At 41.3% G+C, this 17,581-nt stretch overlaps 1 protein-coding gene and 1 long non-coding RNA gene across 3 annotated transcripts; one reads left to right on the top strand and one right to left on the bottom strand.

Moving 5' to 3' along the window:
• The first annotated feature begins 4,142 nt into the window (after positions 1-4,142).
• On the top strand, positions 4,143-9,172 carry LOC311016732. 2 transcript variants are annotated; one of them, XR_014597532.1, is made up of 4 exons: positions 4,143-4,770; positions 6,738-6,898; positions 6,983-9,044; positions 9,088-9,172. It is a non-coding gene; the product is annotated as an uncharacterized lncRNA (long non-coding RNA). The 2 variants fall into 2 exon arrangements; XR_014597533.1 differs by lacking the exon at positions 9,088-9,172 and having other exon boundaries at positions 4,143-4,740; positions 6,983-7,356.
• Positions 9,173-9,196: 24 nt separating this feature from the next.
• Positions 9,197-17,071, bottom strand: LOC311016731 (rac GTPase-activating protein 1-like). The gene is made up of 17 exons (XM_084014650.1): positions 16,919-17,071; positions 16,524-16,629; positions 16,217-16,419; positions 15,957-16,099; positions 15,521-15,590; positions 15,389-15,442; positions 15,225-15,302; positions 14,910-15,027; positions 14,194-14,336; positions 13,756-13,920; positions 13,536-13,631; positions 12,838-13,036; positions 12,377-12,482; positions 11,993-12,125; positions 10,990-11,116; positions 10,776-10,875; positions 9,197-9,419 (listed from the first exon to the last, which is right to left on the bottom strand). The coding sequence occupies exons 2-17, from the start codon at positions 16,606-16,608 to the stop codon at positions 9,344-9,346; spliced, it is 1,896 nt and encodes a 631-aa protein (XP_083870776.1). The 5' UTR covers positions 16,609-16,629; positions 16,919-17,071; the 3' UTR covers positions 9,197-9,343.
• Between the last annotated feature and the right edge of the window lie 510 nt (positions 17,072-17,581).

The raw sequence follows: 17,581 nt of genomic DNA, 5'->3' as shown, positions 1-17,581 counted from the left end.
TACTCAATTCCCTTGATACACAGGTGATGCGAATTACGTCACCGATTGTGTCCCCCCCAGCATATTCACATCGCAGTATTATTGCATACACTACTAGAGTGAGTAGTTTGGATTATTGTATTTTTTAGACTATTAGGAGTTTATAATTATTATATTAAGGGAATTCAAAGTCACACAATTCAGTCACAGCACCGACATATCAATACAATTGTCTGTTAATGTTTCACCAGCTATTGTGTTTATTCATAATTACTTAATTTTGACTGTCTCTAGGAATGCTGAAACAGCTTTAGTCGCATATGCACCCTACCACCTATTTAATAGTGGTGGGCAAGTGGAGCCTTATGAAGCACTGAGGCTTTCCTAGCAATTGTGTTGAAAAAGATTCAAAGCTTCAACGCTTCAGTGATGGTGACATCTGGTGGACAACTGAAGCCATAGCAACCTCTCAAGAGCGCGACTGACGCTCTGACAGTAGGCTTGTTCGGGATGGTCTCGGCTTGACTTGACTTGACTTATCACGCCGACGAGAGCTGCAGGTGTCTGAGCCGGCAGCCAAACGCCGTCAAGTCGGACAACAAAATCAACGTGACTATGGTGCTCAAGCGATAGAACACAGCAGCAAACCAAAGAGATATGTTATATATATATATATATATATATATATATATATATATATATATATATATATATATATATATATATATATATATATATATATATATATATATATATATATATATATATATTATTTTTATTAAGCCTTTATTTAACCAGGCAAAAAGACCCGTTGAGATCGAGATCTCATTTTCAAGGGCGACCTGGCCCAGAGGACAGCAGCACACGTCGTCAACATTTCCATGAAATAAAATACATTACAGTATTACATTATAATAAATAGGGCCATAGTACAATAGAGGTTAAAACAAGAATAGTGCAAGAATATTCAGCAGAGGCATCGCTCAATTGATTTGTGTTGTCGGCCCTTTAGGAAGTGACGGAAAACATCAAAAGATACAAGTTCAGACATTTTCAGATCAGCCTGGAGATTGTTCCATGTTGAGGGGGCGGCGAAACGAAATGCTTTTTTCCCTAGTTCAGTCCGCACTCGTGGAGTAATCAAACAGTAAATATCACTGGACCTTAAGGTGTACCAATTTTCTACTCTACGGAGGAGTGAACATAGATACGACGGAACCATACCGAGAAGAGCCTTGTAGACCATTAGCAGCCAGTGACTTTCTCTTCGGGTGCTCAGAGATGGCCACCCGGACTTTAAATAGAGCTGACAGTGATGTGTGAGGCGACCACAACCAGTGAAAAACCTCAATGCACTGTGATATACAGTGTCCAAAGCTGCTAGGCTTTTGGACGAAGCACACATGTACAACACATCTCCATAGTCAACTAACGGTAGAAAAGTTGACGACACAAGCAATTTACGCACACGCAGAGAGAAACACATGCGATTTCTGTAAAAGAAACCAAGCTTTAGTCTGAGTTTTTTTTTTACCAAGTTTTCAATGTGCAATTTAAAAGAGAGCTCCTAGAAGGAGACCTAAATATTTATAATTAGTAACGACCTCGATTGGATTTCCTTGCGCAGTTTTTACAGAAGATATATTTTCAATTGAGTAAGGACCTTTTGAGAAAACCATTATTTTTGATTTGCTGGTATTTAAAACCAGTTTGAGACTTTGCAGTCGGGCCTGTACAACGTTGAAAGCAGACTGTAGCAGGTCAAAAGCATGCACAACAGAGGACGCACAACAAAAAATGACAGTGTCGTCAGCATAAAAGTGATACGCAGCATTGGACATATTGACACAGAGATCATTCATATAATTAGAAAATAAAATAGGTGCTAGGACCGAGCCCTGAGGCACACCTTTACTGATCTCGAGTGAGGATGATGTGACATTGGCTAACTGGACTGATTGAGTCCTGTTGGACAAGTAATTAGCAAACCAGGTGGATGCCTGGTTAGAAATACCAATTTTCTTCAAGATTCTGATCAATATCTTGTGATCAACTGTGTCGAAAGCTTTAGAGAGATCGATAAAGAGGGCGGCACATACTTTTTTAAGATCAAGCGCTTCAATTACATCATTAAAAACTTTTCAGGGCAGCAGTGTGTTGCTTCCTAAAGCCAGATTGGAAGTTATTTAAAATGCTGTTAGAGTCTAAAAAATCTTTTAATTGTTCGCTGATTATTTTTTCCAATATTTTTGCAACAATGCATCATTTTGAAATAGGCCTGTAATTATTCACGTCGGAAGGGTCACCCCCTTTTAACAGGGGAAGGACAAAGGCAGATTTCCAAACTTTTGGGAGTGTATTGGTGCTGAGACTAAGATTAAAAATGTGTGTCAAGGGCTCAGCTATACAATTTACAGCCAACTTCAGGAAGATAGGGTCCAATTTGTCAGGACCAGCTGCTTTTTTAGCATCCAAGATAGTTAGGGCTCTACACACCTCAGATGCTGACACAGATTTGAAGAAAAAGCAGTTCTCTGAGGGGCCATTTACAGCCTCATCCAAAGACTCCTTTGCCACATTGGATTTTGTTTGACTGGAATTTTCTTTGGCCAGCAGAGACAAAGTGCTCATTAAAGAAAGCTGAGACAGGTTATCAGTCAAATTAACAGAGCCATGGACCAAGAAATTTGGTAGTTCATTTTGCTGAACAACACCAGATGACGACTTCACCACCTTCCAAAATTTCTTTGGGTCATTCAGGTTGTTTGTGATTTCTGTTAAATAAAAATCAGCTTTGGCCTTCTTAATTGATGACGTACATTTATTTCGCAATTGACGGAAGTAAAGCCAATCATTATCAGATTTTGTTTTCCGAGCTCTGGCCCATGCAGCATCTCTGTCTTTTATAAGATTTCCTATTTCTGGATGAAACCAGGGATTATTACGCCCTTTCACCCTGAATTTGCGAAAGGGGGCATGTTTATTAATTAGATTCAGGAAATCATCATGAAAATAACTCCAGGCCATTTCGACATCGTCAAATAATCTATCCTATCCCATTTGCAGTGATACACATCACGAATAAAAGCTTGTTCATGGAAATGTTTAAAATCTCTCTTGTATACAATACGTGGCTTGGTCTTGGGGAGTTTGGCATTTCTCACCACTGCTATAGTAGAATGATCACTCAGATCATTCGCAAAGACACCTATATTATTATACTTATGAGGTACATTGGTCAAAACAAGATCAACAAGTGAGGATCTGGACGGGACTTTTGTGTTAGGCCGGGTTGGGCTATCGATGAGTTGAGTTAGATTCAGAGAATCGCAGACGCTTTTTAGGCAGTCTGAAGATGAAGATAGCCAGTCATAGTTTAGATCTCCCACAAGGACAATTTCACTAGAATTAAACCCTGCCACATGATTAGATAGGGTTGTAAGGGTCTCAATACAGGCTGAAGGAGGTCTGTATAGCAGCCCATAATGATAAGAGACTGGTCATGAGAGAACTCAAGTTTTAGGGCAAGCATTTCAAATTGTTTAGTTAGGGAAATAGAGGTAATGGGTGTGGCCTGAAATTTCTTTTTTATGTAAATGTAAACACCACCTCCTTTCCTGGGCCGATCACAACGAAAAACATTATAACCACTGATAGAAATGTCCTTATCTGTAACATTTTTATTCAGCCAGGTTTCTGAAAGTACAAGTAAATCAGTATCGGTTGTCTGTATCCAGATCTTAATTAAATCCATTTTAGGGAGTAAACTCCTGACATTAATGTGGATAATCCCAAATCCAGACCGTGCCCTGAATTCATAGGAGTATCAAGATAATTCATTTGGGGGCCTGGGTTTGGCTGTATGTTGCCTGACAATAAAAGCAAAAGTAAAATAAAACACTTCCTTTTAACAACTGACATTTTGACAGTAGCCTCATTATTTGGTTTGGTGAAGTTAATAATTAAGGATTCTGTGAGCCTGAAATTATTTTCCAAAAGTGAAAGGCACAACAAACGAATGGGGCAGATGTCATTTAAAACTGGCACATTATGAGGCTTCAGCATTTGACTGGTCGGGTCAGCCAAGGACCAGCTGAGTGTTACTATGGTTACTGTACTGAGGGGACCCAGAGGGGGGCGTGGCACATCACTGTGTACATCGCCAGAGTGATGGAGTAACGTTGCCGGTCCCCACGACCAGCACAAGAATGTCGGAAGTAAGGCAGAAAGAAGCTTCATTGTCACTGCCGCAACCAAGGTTCAGGTTCGTGTTTGGGGTTTGAGGACTTTTAAGGAGACCCTCAGCCGCTGTCTTCCAGGTATACGCGATTAGCCACACGCTGCTAACGGCAAGCGGCTAACTGCAAGTAAAGCTAACCGCTAGCAGCCGGTGATAGCGGCTGTCCAGTAGCCGATAGGGAGCTGCTGCTTGCGGGTTCCGGCAGGAGGCCGGTTCCCCGCAGATCACCGGTAAGGGAAGCTGAAGTTGCTGCGACAGGATTCCAATCCGTACGCCAGCTCCGCGGATGGAAAGGCAGCTTGAGGTCCTGGTCTCAGCGGGTCCGGAGCCTGCTGCAGGGCGACCGTCGTTTACAGCCCTATCCAGTGGGACTCACGAAGATGCTGGATGACACGGATCCCCAGGCGGCTCAAGACCGGCCGGCAGAACCTCAACACTGACTGGATCCGAGGTGATTATCCGGGGGGTCAGCAGGAGGGCACCACATCAAGGGATCCATACGGGTGAGGAATCCAGAGGGGGTAAGACGCCGGCGCCTCCGACTGAACTCAGTGAGTCGTGTTTAATAAAAAGACGTCCCTCAAAGCGGGAAAAGTGTTTAAAAAAGACAACCCGCAGGCGATCATGAGCAGTTTAGGTGGCCAGAATAGGCGTTAAAGTTTGGATCTTTTAAAATAGGTTTAAAACACCACAGGGTTAGGGAGAAAAACAAACAGCGACGGCCATCTTGGATTTGTGCGGGTGAATGTTTGTGTATATATATAGGGTCATTCCGTGCCAACTCAGCCACCCATGTATATGACACCTCTCAGATTTTGCTGAAAAGCGGGGAAAATATGCCTTATGTTACCAAACAAAGGAATCTGAAGTTTCAGGTCAATATCTCAAACGGTTTGCCCGTGGCGTCCATTTGAATTTCAAGTGCCACACCCCTTTTTGACACATTGGAATTTCGCATTTCATTTGTTGGCATTTTTGGAGGCCCATAACTTCTGTTCTAATAGGGATAGAAGGCTGAGACTTGCTCTGTTAGTTCATTGTAATGTGTACTTCACAATTCTACAGGCAGAATCAACATTCCTTACTGTTTGGGTGAGAGGTGGGTCACCAAAGTCCAATTTTTTTTTGACGGCCAAAATTATTTTTCACTTTTTCGGTGCTCCTAGCACCACGATGAATGATCATATTTATTCTAAACAGGATTATTTGTTATATTTGGGACCTTTGCTCTTGCCAAAATGAATTTGAAGGGTATGGTACCACTGGTGGGGGTTTTATGGGGGTCCAAAAACCCTCCCGGGCAGAGGTGCCTCTTTTGGAACCCCATATTTGGACCCCCAAATGACCACGTGGGCACTTGATGATCCTAATGGGATTTATACCAGATAAAGATACATATTTGTTCTTTCTTTTAATGAAATAAAACCTTTGACTATGAAGCTCCTTGATATGAATTTAATTCGTCAAAATTCACCATTTGGGATGATTTTGGTTTGCATCAGTGGCCTGCAGACTTGCTCATGCTGCAAGTCGCTTGTCACAGGCGGGTCTCTTTCATCGGGGATAAGGGGTTAATTTGTGATTTTCAGGAAATGAATGGCCAGCAGTCTAAATATTTATAATACAAAAATAATAATTGTTTGCCATCACTGAGCATAATACTGAGTTATTTCCACTATTTTCATGCTTTATCATCACTAAAGTCTCCCTGATCTACATTCCAGACTTCTGGAAAAAAAAGTCCAAAATGGTGAATTTTGACGAATCCTTGGGTGTTTTTGCTCTAACGCTGAACACTCATGCTGCATTCAGTGATATACCCTCCATGTAAATTATTGCAGCTCTCCCATTCAGCTGCAATTGATAGGCACGCCCACCCCAATATGACTTTTCCTGGTTTATTTAAAAGGCGGTCGGTTTCCCCTCTCTTTAGACGCCCGAAGCAACTCGTGCAACTTCTAGTCCTCAACTGATATTGAAGAACGATTGCGTCCGATTACATTTCACACTTTGATTTCACTTGGATTTGACTTACAGTAATATGCAGTGCTTCCTCCTCTGAATCAAACTTTCTCATGCTGCATCAGTCATTGTCCAAAATCATTTACACTGCTGCTTCTGTTTCTCTACAGCGCTGCAGCCCAGTCCTCTATATCCTATTTAACAGAGCTCATCAAACCGTCACCCTTCTTGGGAAGGAGTTTCAATCATGAGCTGATTAGTACACTGAAAACGTCTGAGAGACAAGAAGAGCAATTCAATGGTGTCTAATTGGTATATGATAAACCATGATATATATGATGATAATCTTCAACATGTGGTTTCATGATAACCATGAGTCCTTGACCAACTCTGCTCCAAGTGGAGAGGGTTGCCTCATATAAATCACTGTCTAGTTTCCAGCTCTCAGTATGCATGTATTCTATGTCTGTTAGTGTAGGATGAATATATTTAGTTCTTGGTGGTATTGAGGCGAGGCTGGTTAAAGATGATTCATTTTTTTCCCTGTTTCTCTCAGCTATGTGGGTATTTATGACCCTCATGCTGAACAGTGAGAAGCGAGATGTGCCTCTGGGAACAAGGGACTACATTGGCTGGACTGTTTGGGGCCTCGGTTTTGCTACCGAAGCTATTGCAGACCAGCAGAAATGGCTTTTCAAGCGCGACCCAAATAACTCTGTAAGTTTACAGTCCCCCACGTCGCACAACCAGTAATGCATCATTCACTGAGATTAACTGTCAAATTCATTTTTATGCGTCCAGGGGAGATTCATCCAGAGTGGCTTGTGGGCCTACAGCAGACATCCAAACTATTTTGGAGCGATCCTGCAGTGGTCGGGTCTCTGGCTGTCAGCCTGATCAGTGATGGAGGGTCCTCAGTACCTGAGCGTGGTGTCGCCTCTGTTCGTCTGGTTCCTGCTATGTCACGTCAGCGGCATCCCCATCCTGGAGAAGCAGGCCATGAATAAGTGGGGATCTGACCCAGGTTTCCAGGACTACATCAAGAACACTCCTCTTCTGTGGCCATGGCTGAAATGTTGATGTTAAATTGATGGACATTTAGTCATCTGAGGTCCCAGTAAATGCTTCACACATTTGTGTTATTTTGTAAAATACATTCATACCTCTAAAATGTACAGGTTGAGCATCTCTGCAATGAAAAAGATGGCTGTAAAGATTCTGTCATGTTAGAATAAGTTGAGATGTGTTGGAAGAAGGTCACTCAAGAGAGGAGACAAAGCTGCCTGCGCCATCGGAACCAGAGCCCAGCATTTTTGTAACAATTCAACCATAACCTTCATCCAATTCAGACCCAGTTTTAACTTTTCTCCTAGTTTTTTTTATTTATTTTTTTACCCTTTTTATTATACAACTTCTTCTGGTCACTTTTCATGTTTACAAGTACAAAACTAAATGCTGTCCCGTATTGGTTTCTCCCTCCAAGTGTGGACAATTCAGAACAGCTATTAAAACTTTCTAACGTGGTAGGGCAACACATGCAATACCCAACCTTGCAAATCTTCTCCTAACCCTTCCTAAAGAGTTAAAGACCAATTCACACAACACATGAGTAACTAAATCATTCTCAAGGTTAACCAACATACAGAAGTTAAATGCCTGGGACTCCAGAATCCTCTTGGAAGAGAGGTGAATCTAAAGCAAGTGTATGCTAGATCAAAAAAAGTTGATTTCTTTTGGATATATATATTAGAAATAGACCTAGTAGAGAGGTCAAAGTAGAGCCTGCTAAAACACTATGAGTGGGTCTGATTCCCTGCTAAATCAGACCCAACGATTTATGGTATGCAGGTTCCCCAGAAACTCCTGCAGCTCAGACCCAGATCCGGCTTCGGCAGCATCGAAGCTGGATCCACATGCAGGCAGCTGGACTGGTCAGAACCTGCTACTATAAAATCGTTTTTTTTTTTAAAAATGGAGCCCGACAGCTGCAGGTCTTTATGACACAAAGTAATGGTGCTCATGGGAACGCTACCACCATTGTCCACAAGGGCTGCCAAAATCAACACAAAAGTAAAGTTCCTCCTTGTAACCAGGATCATACAATCTCCATTTACATACTCTTGTGATTTAGAAAGCTAGGACACAGCACAAAGCATTTAAAAAAAATAACAGACAATTGTCAAGGTCAGAAATGTATTTTATAAGTTATGAAGTTTAGAGTGTGAACTTGTTAAAAAATTGTGCTTATTGTTAATCAAATAATGCCACGGCAACTTAACTGGCTAATCATACAAAGTAGTTAACTTTGGATGGGATTGCCCATATGCATCCACCCAATGTACAAACATCACAGAGAGCAGTAAACATTAGGAGCAAAACGACCTGATAGAGGTTACAGCCTGACAAACCAGTGAACAACGTTCCTGGTAGTGCTACACAAGTTACACAATCAAGTTTTTTTAGATGATAACTGATTAGATCCACTTTAAAACTAAGCGTTCTTAAAACTAATGTTTGTCATTACAGTACGAAGAGCAAGGGGACATGCAAGCTTGTAAACAGCAACATTCTCTGGAGGATGAAGACAATCAAAACGCTAAAAAAGGGAAAAGAAATTCCAACATCAAAAAACTTTAGATAGATAAGATAGTGTTACTAGCAGTCACACATTCAATTACAACTTTGAAATGCCTAATAATCAGTTATTCAACTTCTGAGTGACACATGAGTTGAAAACTGTCGAAAGAAAGAATTGACATTAGAAGCCGGTCACAATAAAACTATATACACACACACTACATATTTTCACCAAGCTGCACATTTCTCAAAGTATTAAAACGGTACATTCCCATTGTGTTAAGAGGTGTAAAGAAAATGTTTTGCTACACATTTAGCAAAAGCATCAGCTCTTAAGACACAAAAGTATGCATAGATGGGAAAACTAATTTGGTTAAAAAAAAAGTATCCTTTTACGAACACATTAAAAAAAACAACAACTCTTACCATTGTGAAACATTAAAACGATTATAAGAAGACTAAGAGACTTAGGCGTTTATAGCAATTAGCAAAGGGGTACCTTAGTACATGTTATGCATAAATGTGAAAATAAGTATTGGTTGTTATTGCAGTATCAATAAAATAGTTAAATGTAGCTGCTTTGGATTATTTAAGGAGTGGGGATGCAAAGAATTTCTCTTGGCGACAAAGTCCGACTGTGGATTTGCTCTTGCTCCCGAATCTGCAACAAAAGAGGGCACATAATGGCATTTAATGGAATTAGGAATCAAAGGCAATAAATCGAGTCAATGAAGGATAATGAGATATTGTACAGAAGATTAACTTCATGAAAGATGTTCAAATGTCAGCTTTTCTCCAAATTTGAGAGGCTTCTTTTTAAAGCTCTGTTAAACATTGAATCAGCAGCACACAACAGTCATTCTAGAGGTAATTATGAGATCAACGGACCTCATGCAAGCTGTCACGGCCCTAGAGGGGTGCCCGTGTTGCTGCTCACTCATGGAGGTGCAGAGTTCCTCCAGGGCACTAGGTGTCTCTTGTTTGGTTTCAGGCCGAGTCTAGAGAGGAGGCAGAGCTGGCTGCTGATTGGCTTGCACCAAGGGCCCGGTGTAACCCAACTGTTTAAATCTGAGGAGCTGCCAGTCTTCTCCCTCTCTCTACCCTGATGCCTGCATCCCGCTTTGCCCCTGCCTGATCGCAGGCCAGATGCTGGCTGGGGCTTCTTGATTATTTGTGTTGTGCCTTATTTTCCTTTGTTTGTAGATCTACAATTTTGTACATAGTATTTTTTGTAAATAAATTATTCATTGTTGTTCTGCAACCCCTCTGGTGTTCTCCTATTTTGTCCAGTTCATGAGCCAGACTGTGACAAAGCACATTTTCATTATTCTTCTAACTTTCTCTTTGGTACATCCCAGTTATACCACATAAGACTACGCAATCCAACCCATCCATCCTATTTTGATGTCTTGCTTTTGGAGATCCATTAAGGAAAGTCTATTTTTTAACAGTGTCAGCAGCTGAATTCGGGGGAAAGGAATGGGGGAAATAAAGATGGCTGTTAATGCTTTGTTACCTGAGGGTCATACTGTCGCTGAAATAAAACAGAAATGGTTTGATATGAAAAAAGTCTCACCACTGCAAGGTGACTAATGACTGCAATGGGAGGGAGGGGAGGTCAAATCATTTAAATCGTTTTCCAATCTATCCCAGATGGTCATATTGATGTTGTAGTGTTATTTAAATGAATAGGGATATTGTGAGGCTATGTGAATAATATAAGCCTGTAATTTAAACTGCAGAGTCAAACAGGAGTAACTTATATAGGACTTGCAAATTCAATTCCTTTAAAAGGAATGAAATATACAATCCGACAGGTCTGGACCACTCGTAAATTATGTTCCCAAGACAAAATTCGTATAATGAGAGAATTGGTGAACGCGGCCAGTTCTCCTAAATCATTTGTCCAAAACACTTAAGAACAAATCTGTTCATACGAGCAATTCTTGCATGAGGCCCATCGGTTTTAAAAAGGTGGTTAAAACAGGGCAGATGGGGACTTTGCTTGCGTGTTTACCTGGGTGTCAGAGTGGACTTCAAGCGCTGAGACAAGGAGCTGGCAGAAGGGGTTTTATTGAGCTGGTGCTCTGGAGTAGTCAGAGGTCCCAGAATGCTCACTGCAACAGCACAGACATTACAAGAAAATATAAAATCAGTAAACAATGGGGCCCAGACTATCACAAATGGCGCAGAAAAGACTAGAAAAGACACAAAGTCTAGTGAGCTCGTACTTCTCTCAGGCGTGGCATAGCAGTTTGCGTTCTCAATGATCAGGTGGTCCAAGTTCGGGGTCTCGCTTTCTGCCATCACAAACTGGGCCCAGTAATCCACCGGCAAAGCCAACAGACGCTCCACAACCTGAACAGAAAGAGATCAGCAAGAATGCAAACGATCAGGGCTATTTCAGTGTGTTGCCTCATCCTCTTTCAACAGCGCTGAGTTGGTTATGTGGGTAGATGCCCTGGGCAAGACGCAGCACAATTACTAAAAGGTCTATTGTACTGTGATGATGTTCTGTAGTATTATATAGTATTTAGCTTTTTAGTGGTCTCTGCGTGATGTGGTAGGGCAGTACTTTATTAAGCTGGGTTCAAATTATTTCCTTAAAAAGTGTAATATTTATAACTATGTTTTCCTTAATGTTTAATCACATGACACTAAGAGTCTTTGTTGTTAGTCATTCAAGTGATAGATCTACATAGAGACCTCCACGTACATTTCTGCTGTTATCACATCAATATCCGCCTCACTGGTTACACCAGTTAGTTCACAATAAAAGTATTTTACTGGCATAAAACAGAGGGTGGATTGTATTATTAAATGTGCTGCTTCACATCTGAGGGGAAACCCCACCTGTCCTCATTTTCAAAAACTCAGCAGATCTGAACGAATCACGTGGCGATTCATTTTGGACTAAGAACGGCAGGTAAAGGGTGAACATTTTGATTGTCTGCACAATGTTTGTCACCATGGTTAAAGCTGACAACGGTCAACAAACAAACAAGGCAGTAATTTGCTCCTTTTTTTTGGCAGTAGATCAGTTATACAAATTATACAGTCTAATGGGAAGGGGAAGAGTAGCCATGGTGAGCCGTTATGAGCTGCAGGCTAACTTACTCCTTTTACCACTCACCATGTGAGACGTATCTCTGGGGTCCATGGTGGTTAAATGCAGCCTTGTGACTAACCATATTTCAAAAAAGACTTTGATGTTGATAAATCGTTCAGTCCTACCCTGGGTTGTCGTTTGGTATCCTGCAGGATTGTCATGGGATCAGGGTTGGGGACTGCATGACCCACAATAGTTGGACCAAACACTCGAGCCAAGTTACTGATGTCCATCCTAGTGTCCAAACTGTCAGCAACTCTGAATGATTATATGAAAAAAGATTGCAGACCCCTGGGTTAAATAAACAGAATAACTGCACGGTGTAAAATCAGACGGGATACCCACACATCTTTGCTTACAGCAATTCAACCCAATCAAATTTAGGAGCTAATGAAAAATAAAAAGGTCAGTAAGAGAGAGTATTGAATATTGACACGTCCCAACACTGACTAGAAGAAATATGCCAGGCATCAAAGCAGGGTGAATGCTAGGTTAGATTTAGATCTCACCTCTTCAGGTGAAGGACTAAGAAAGCCAGTGTGTCTCTGTTGGGCTGTGGCAGGTCACTGATGGTTTGGTACATCAGAGCCATGCTGTTGTCGTCATCTGAAACCTCTGAGGGGGACGAAAGATAACTGTCAGCAGAGACCAAGGAATGGGAGGCTGTGTGGATTTATTAACCACTTGAAAGCAATTGTGTCCGACTCCAGTAACAAACAAATACTACAATGGCTCACAAACTGAAAGATCAATCTCATTTGTTTGTTCTGTGCAAATTCATGCCCGAGGTTTCCATCACTGCTCAATACAAATTGCAAAAACAAAATGGAAGCACATATCTTGTGTAAATGTCTGCCATCCATTAAAAAAGTTACACAAAGTTATGTGTTTTTTCTTTAGTGTTCTAGACAGTCCTACACATCAGAAACAATGACTAAGAAAAGCACCAATTCTAACACCAGTCACATACCGGCGGCCTCCATGAAAGTATGGTTGAGGCGGAAGGTGAGAAGAGGCTCCTTGAGGTTCCTCAGAAAGTCCTTGAGGAGGCCAGTGATAGCATTGATGTCATCGACCTTGCTGAGCACGGGAACCGTTTTGCTGCGCAGAAACTTTTCCTTCAGGTCCTTCACTGTTCGATCAGCACCGGACAGACGGTACAGTCCAGCCTGAAAGGAAGACAGACAATTAGCCAATACTTACCGATTCATTTTTCAAAGCCACTGGTTTCATTTGTATTCAAACTAAACAAACAAGATGCACGATCATCATCGAGCTTTAGAGAGGCTGGCATCATACAGAGACAATATTGGAAAGAGTCAAGCTTGTTGGTTTCCCCAGCTTCCAGTGTCTGTGCTAAGCTAAGTTTAGTGTCTCCTGGCTCTAGCTCCCTACTTTGCACACAGAAATGATCAATCTTGAGAAAATGAGACAAGAACATAAAACAGAAAGAAGAGGCCATAATCACAGTCATAAAGCAATCAAGAGATCTGGACTGAAGCAATTACAAATTTAATCTCCCCGGGAACAGATGGTCAGATCCCCGTTACATTACCCCGTTGCAGCTTGAGGGCAGGACATTAAAGAGGACTACAGTTGTGTGAGGCTTTACAACTGTTAGAATTTAATGTATTATAGATATTATTAGCACAGAGAAACACCACTCACCTCATGCAGGCCCCTTTGCTCAATCTCACTGACGCAGTGGACTACAAGAGGAGGAATCATGGGCGTTGTGTCAGGGACGTAGTCTGCAAGCACACCCTGGGCACAATGGAGAAATGGGGTAAACTATCAGCACTGTGATAACATTTCAGAGACGATAGAAACCTGTGCATGTAAAAGCACATCCAGAGAGGAATTGGTTATGAAAATTGTTTACACACACCTCCCCGATTTTAACCGGTGTGGCGCCCAGGTTGGGAATACATGGCAGAGGGCAACGCTCTCGACACTCTGGGTGAGAGACAACCCTGCAGTCACGGCACTTCAGGGAAATCTTGCCAAACTTGATCCTCTTCCCACAAGGTACACATGATTCAGGCTTAATGACCTATAAACATAGTTAAGGAGTCTGGTAAATAGAGAACGTTAACAGTATAGGTTCAGCCTCACCACAAACTTGCATTTTGTTGTGTCAAATAAAATCAAGTAAATACACTGTTTAAATAGGTTTCTGTACAGAAAGAAAAATCAATAAGAGTAGATAATTACTTCAGTGCCACGTTTGATCAAACGAATTGACCTTAATGGTAAAAATATGTAATGACCTTAAATCCATCAAGTACTGGAATGTGCTTATCTAGTCATAAAATGGTATTCGTACAGTTTTGGAGACAAACTCGTGAAGACGGACACCTCCATGGCTCTGCGGAGTACCGGGTGCTGCTTTTCTCTGTCCGTCACGGTTGCCAGGCTGCTTGAAGACATCATCAGACTTGACAGATTCAGAGTCCCACTCCATGGCAGCTGAACAGGAGACAAAAATGAAGACACGTTCAAATAACTGCTCCTGCATATTCAGACTCAAGACATCCATAAAAATGGAAATATTACAAATAATAGGCAGATGAGCACAGTCTCCATTGATTCAATTATAATTCTGTTTTGGCTGCATTACAACAGGGCCCTGTGCAGTAGATTGGTTTGCTGGATGATGAGCCTAGATTTGTCAGTTATTCTAAAATGGCTTAAAAAAAAAAGTACCATCTTGCCTTCATTTAAAAACAAAAGTATGTTTTAAATGGATTGTATCCACGGTCAACAAAGTAATTTCAGGCAGTGAAAATAACATTTTCTCATTTATTTTGACAAAAAAATTAAAGGAGAATATAATTGTTCCTAAAAGACTGAAAGAGAAAAATGACTGAGGCATAAATCAACGTTTAATGTGTGTTTGAATAATCAAATTAGCTGAATGAGAATTAACATGTTAATTTAAACTGGCTGACATAATATTAGCTTGGATTATTTTAGTATTATATGAAGAAGGGGGCCGATAACAGCCCAACTTTATATACTGCATCATTAAAAAAATCTTACCAGTCTTTCTCCTGCTGCGAGTCCAATAAGGAACAGTCTCAATCGTAGAAACGGCCTCAACAGGGCCTCCATTCACAGGGACAGTAACTGTGGTCTTTGTCACAAGGGTTTCATTTTCCTGGCAAACATTTAAAAACAAACATTCATTCAAACTATGTCAGGGCTCAACGGTGTGTTTTCAGTTCTGTTTACAGACTTCTGATTGCAAAAGCTGACAGACCATTTCATTTTTGTCCATCTTAATTTTTTTTGGAGTGATCGTGGTCATGTGTAATACACAACACATTTCATTAATGAAAAAGCAAACATGCTAACCCTCCCTGAAGCTCTGCCTGTTGATCGAGACCGTTTAGAGGCAACCGGTGGACCATCCACATGATTTCTCGAGGAGCGCTGAAATTAAGACAGCAGACATGACAGCTGTAGCTCCAGTGAACATAAAGCCATTCTTCCAAACACAAATGGTGAACTTGTCATACCCGTTTCTCTCTTTTCTTGAGGCGCACTGTCCTCACGGTGGAGGAGTCCCAATCCTGTCACAGATTAAGTCTATCAGAACCATTTTTACTGTATATGATGTTAAATATATAACTAAAAAGAGAAGTACTTACAAGAGAGTCATCCGTTTTGTCGTAGCTAATATCTGACAAGATGGATGCTGACTCGTCTATTGTCATCAGTCTACAAGGAGCAACGGAAAATGTATCAAGCCAGTCAGCAGTATTTCCCACACATACATTTTATTTACATATGCCTCCACCCGTAAAGTGTTTTATTTGTCATTCCATCTTCAAAAACCTAAATTGGAAAGGATTTGAAAGTTCAGAGTGGTTTTAAAGTGTGCTGTAATGGTGCTTCCATGTGATAAACAGATGGGTGACATGGAAATAGATGGGTGAGTTCTTCAGTTTCAAGTTAGCCTGGGAATACAATTCCGTGTTGCATCTGAGCCTCAAGTGTTAGACGTTAGGAGATGAGGGTAAATCATCAGGGACACTGTACTCCATATTTAACATGGCTTTGGCAACAAGTAACAAGATTTATTACCTTCGGCTGGTATTCAGGCTGGCTGCTGCCTGGCAGTTTGTGTTCAGGAAGGCAAGAGCTGAGCGCTGCTCTGCACTCAGCTGGATGCTGTTGGATGATCCCTCACTGGTCAGGAGGTCCCGGATCAACTGTATTTGACGGTCCTGTATTATAGAAATGCAAGCAGAGCACAAAAAAAGACTCCTTGAACCAGGTGCAGAAATAGTAGATCGGTAAATCAACACATCAGCAAACAAGGGTCTGCATTTGATCTAACATACCAATTTCTCACAGTCGGACTCAGCCTTTTGCCTGCGCCGTATCTCCACGTCTACTTGGTTGCGGGCATGTTTCAGTTTGACATCCAAGGCTGACCTCTCCGTCTCCGTTTTGGTGAGCACCTCTTTGCAAGAGCCCAGTTGTTGCTCTGCACTCAGCCATTTGCGACGGCAGTCATCAAAGTTTTGTACCATCTGGATGAAGCCTGGGGGGAGAGACATAGTTCTGTGGCAGGCATCTGTATAGGAACGTACAGCATATATCCCAAATGATAGACAGTAAGATAAAACCAAGTCATACACTACTTACTGGGTTCAATGCCCTCGTTAAGAAGGTCAATTTGCGTCCTCATCTTATCATATAAGCCCTGGAGGCTCAGCATAGCCGTCTGCATGATGACCTATAGCTGAAGGCCCTTAAAAGACATTCATTAAGTACAGTTAATGCATAGGACACTAGGAGTAACGGTTTTACAAAGTGCATCAAAATATCAATTAGCGGCGTTGTAAGTTACAAACAGGCTCACTAAAAGCTAAATACGTCATGTTTTTCATCACTTGCTAACTCCTTCAGTTATTCTGCTTTCTTCCGTTTCTGTTCGTTAGTTTAGCATTTCCAACTGTAACGTTACTGATAATCAACACGGCGGTTAACGTTATTTTAGCTGCCACGATAGAAAATGTTAGCTAGCAACAGTTACCTACCGCTTCAGCGCTGGAGAAATGTTGGTCAAGAAACCGCTCCGGTTATGTTGTAGTATGAGTATGAGCTACTTCTATCCTTTTCTTCTTTCTTTTTTTATTAGCAACCACCTTCTGCTACCTTTGTCCGGAAGCTTCCGCAGCCACTACTGCATTAAGCGCGTTGCATTTGAAATTTCGCCGCGAGCCAATGAGAGACAGATATCAGAAAACTACTTCCGCATGTGTATTTTTCAAAATAAAACCACCGCGACGGTCCCTCGTGGCATCAGTTACTATCACAAAAATGCGCAAACAGACAGAAACGACTAACAAATGTTAACTGTCAGCTCGGGTTAAAAGTATAATGTTATTAGCTAAAAATATAAGAAATAAACAAACAGAATCAAAAGTAGGAATCAATAAAATAAAATAAAAACTCCACTTCCGGTCACAACTTGTAAAAAGATTCAGACTGATTTCTTGCAGTATTTAAGTGGAAACATAGCGAATATGGAGATGATGAATGCCACTACATGGAGTTTATCTGGCAGTTGGGATGTAATGTCCCGCATCTGCCAAAAACGTTTGTTAAATTGTCATCTTATATCTATGTTTGGTCAGCCCCCTTGTATATTTAAACCGTTTCTTTTGCAATTTGAATCTCATCTGTGGACATAGGGCCTA

This window comes from Eutrigla gurnardus (genome assembly GCF_963514095.1).
Source record: "Eutrigla gurnardus genome assembly, chromosome: 8".
NCBI classification, from domain to species: Eukaryota; Metazoa; Chordata; class Actinopteri; order Perciformes; family Triglidae; genus Eutrigla; species Eutrigla gurnardus.
Note: the sequence above shows the minus strand (reverse complement) of the source record. Positions and strands in the feature narration are given on the sequence as shown.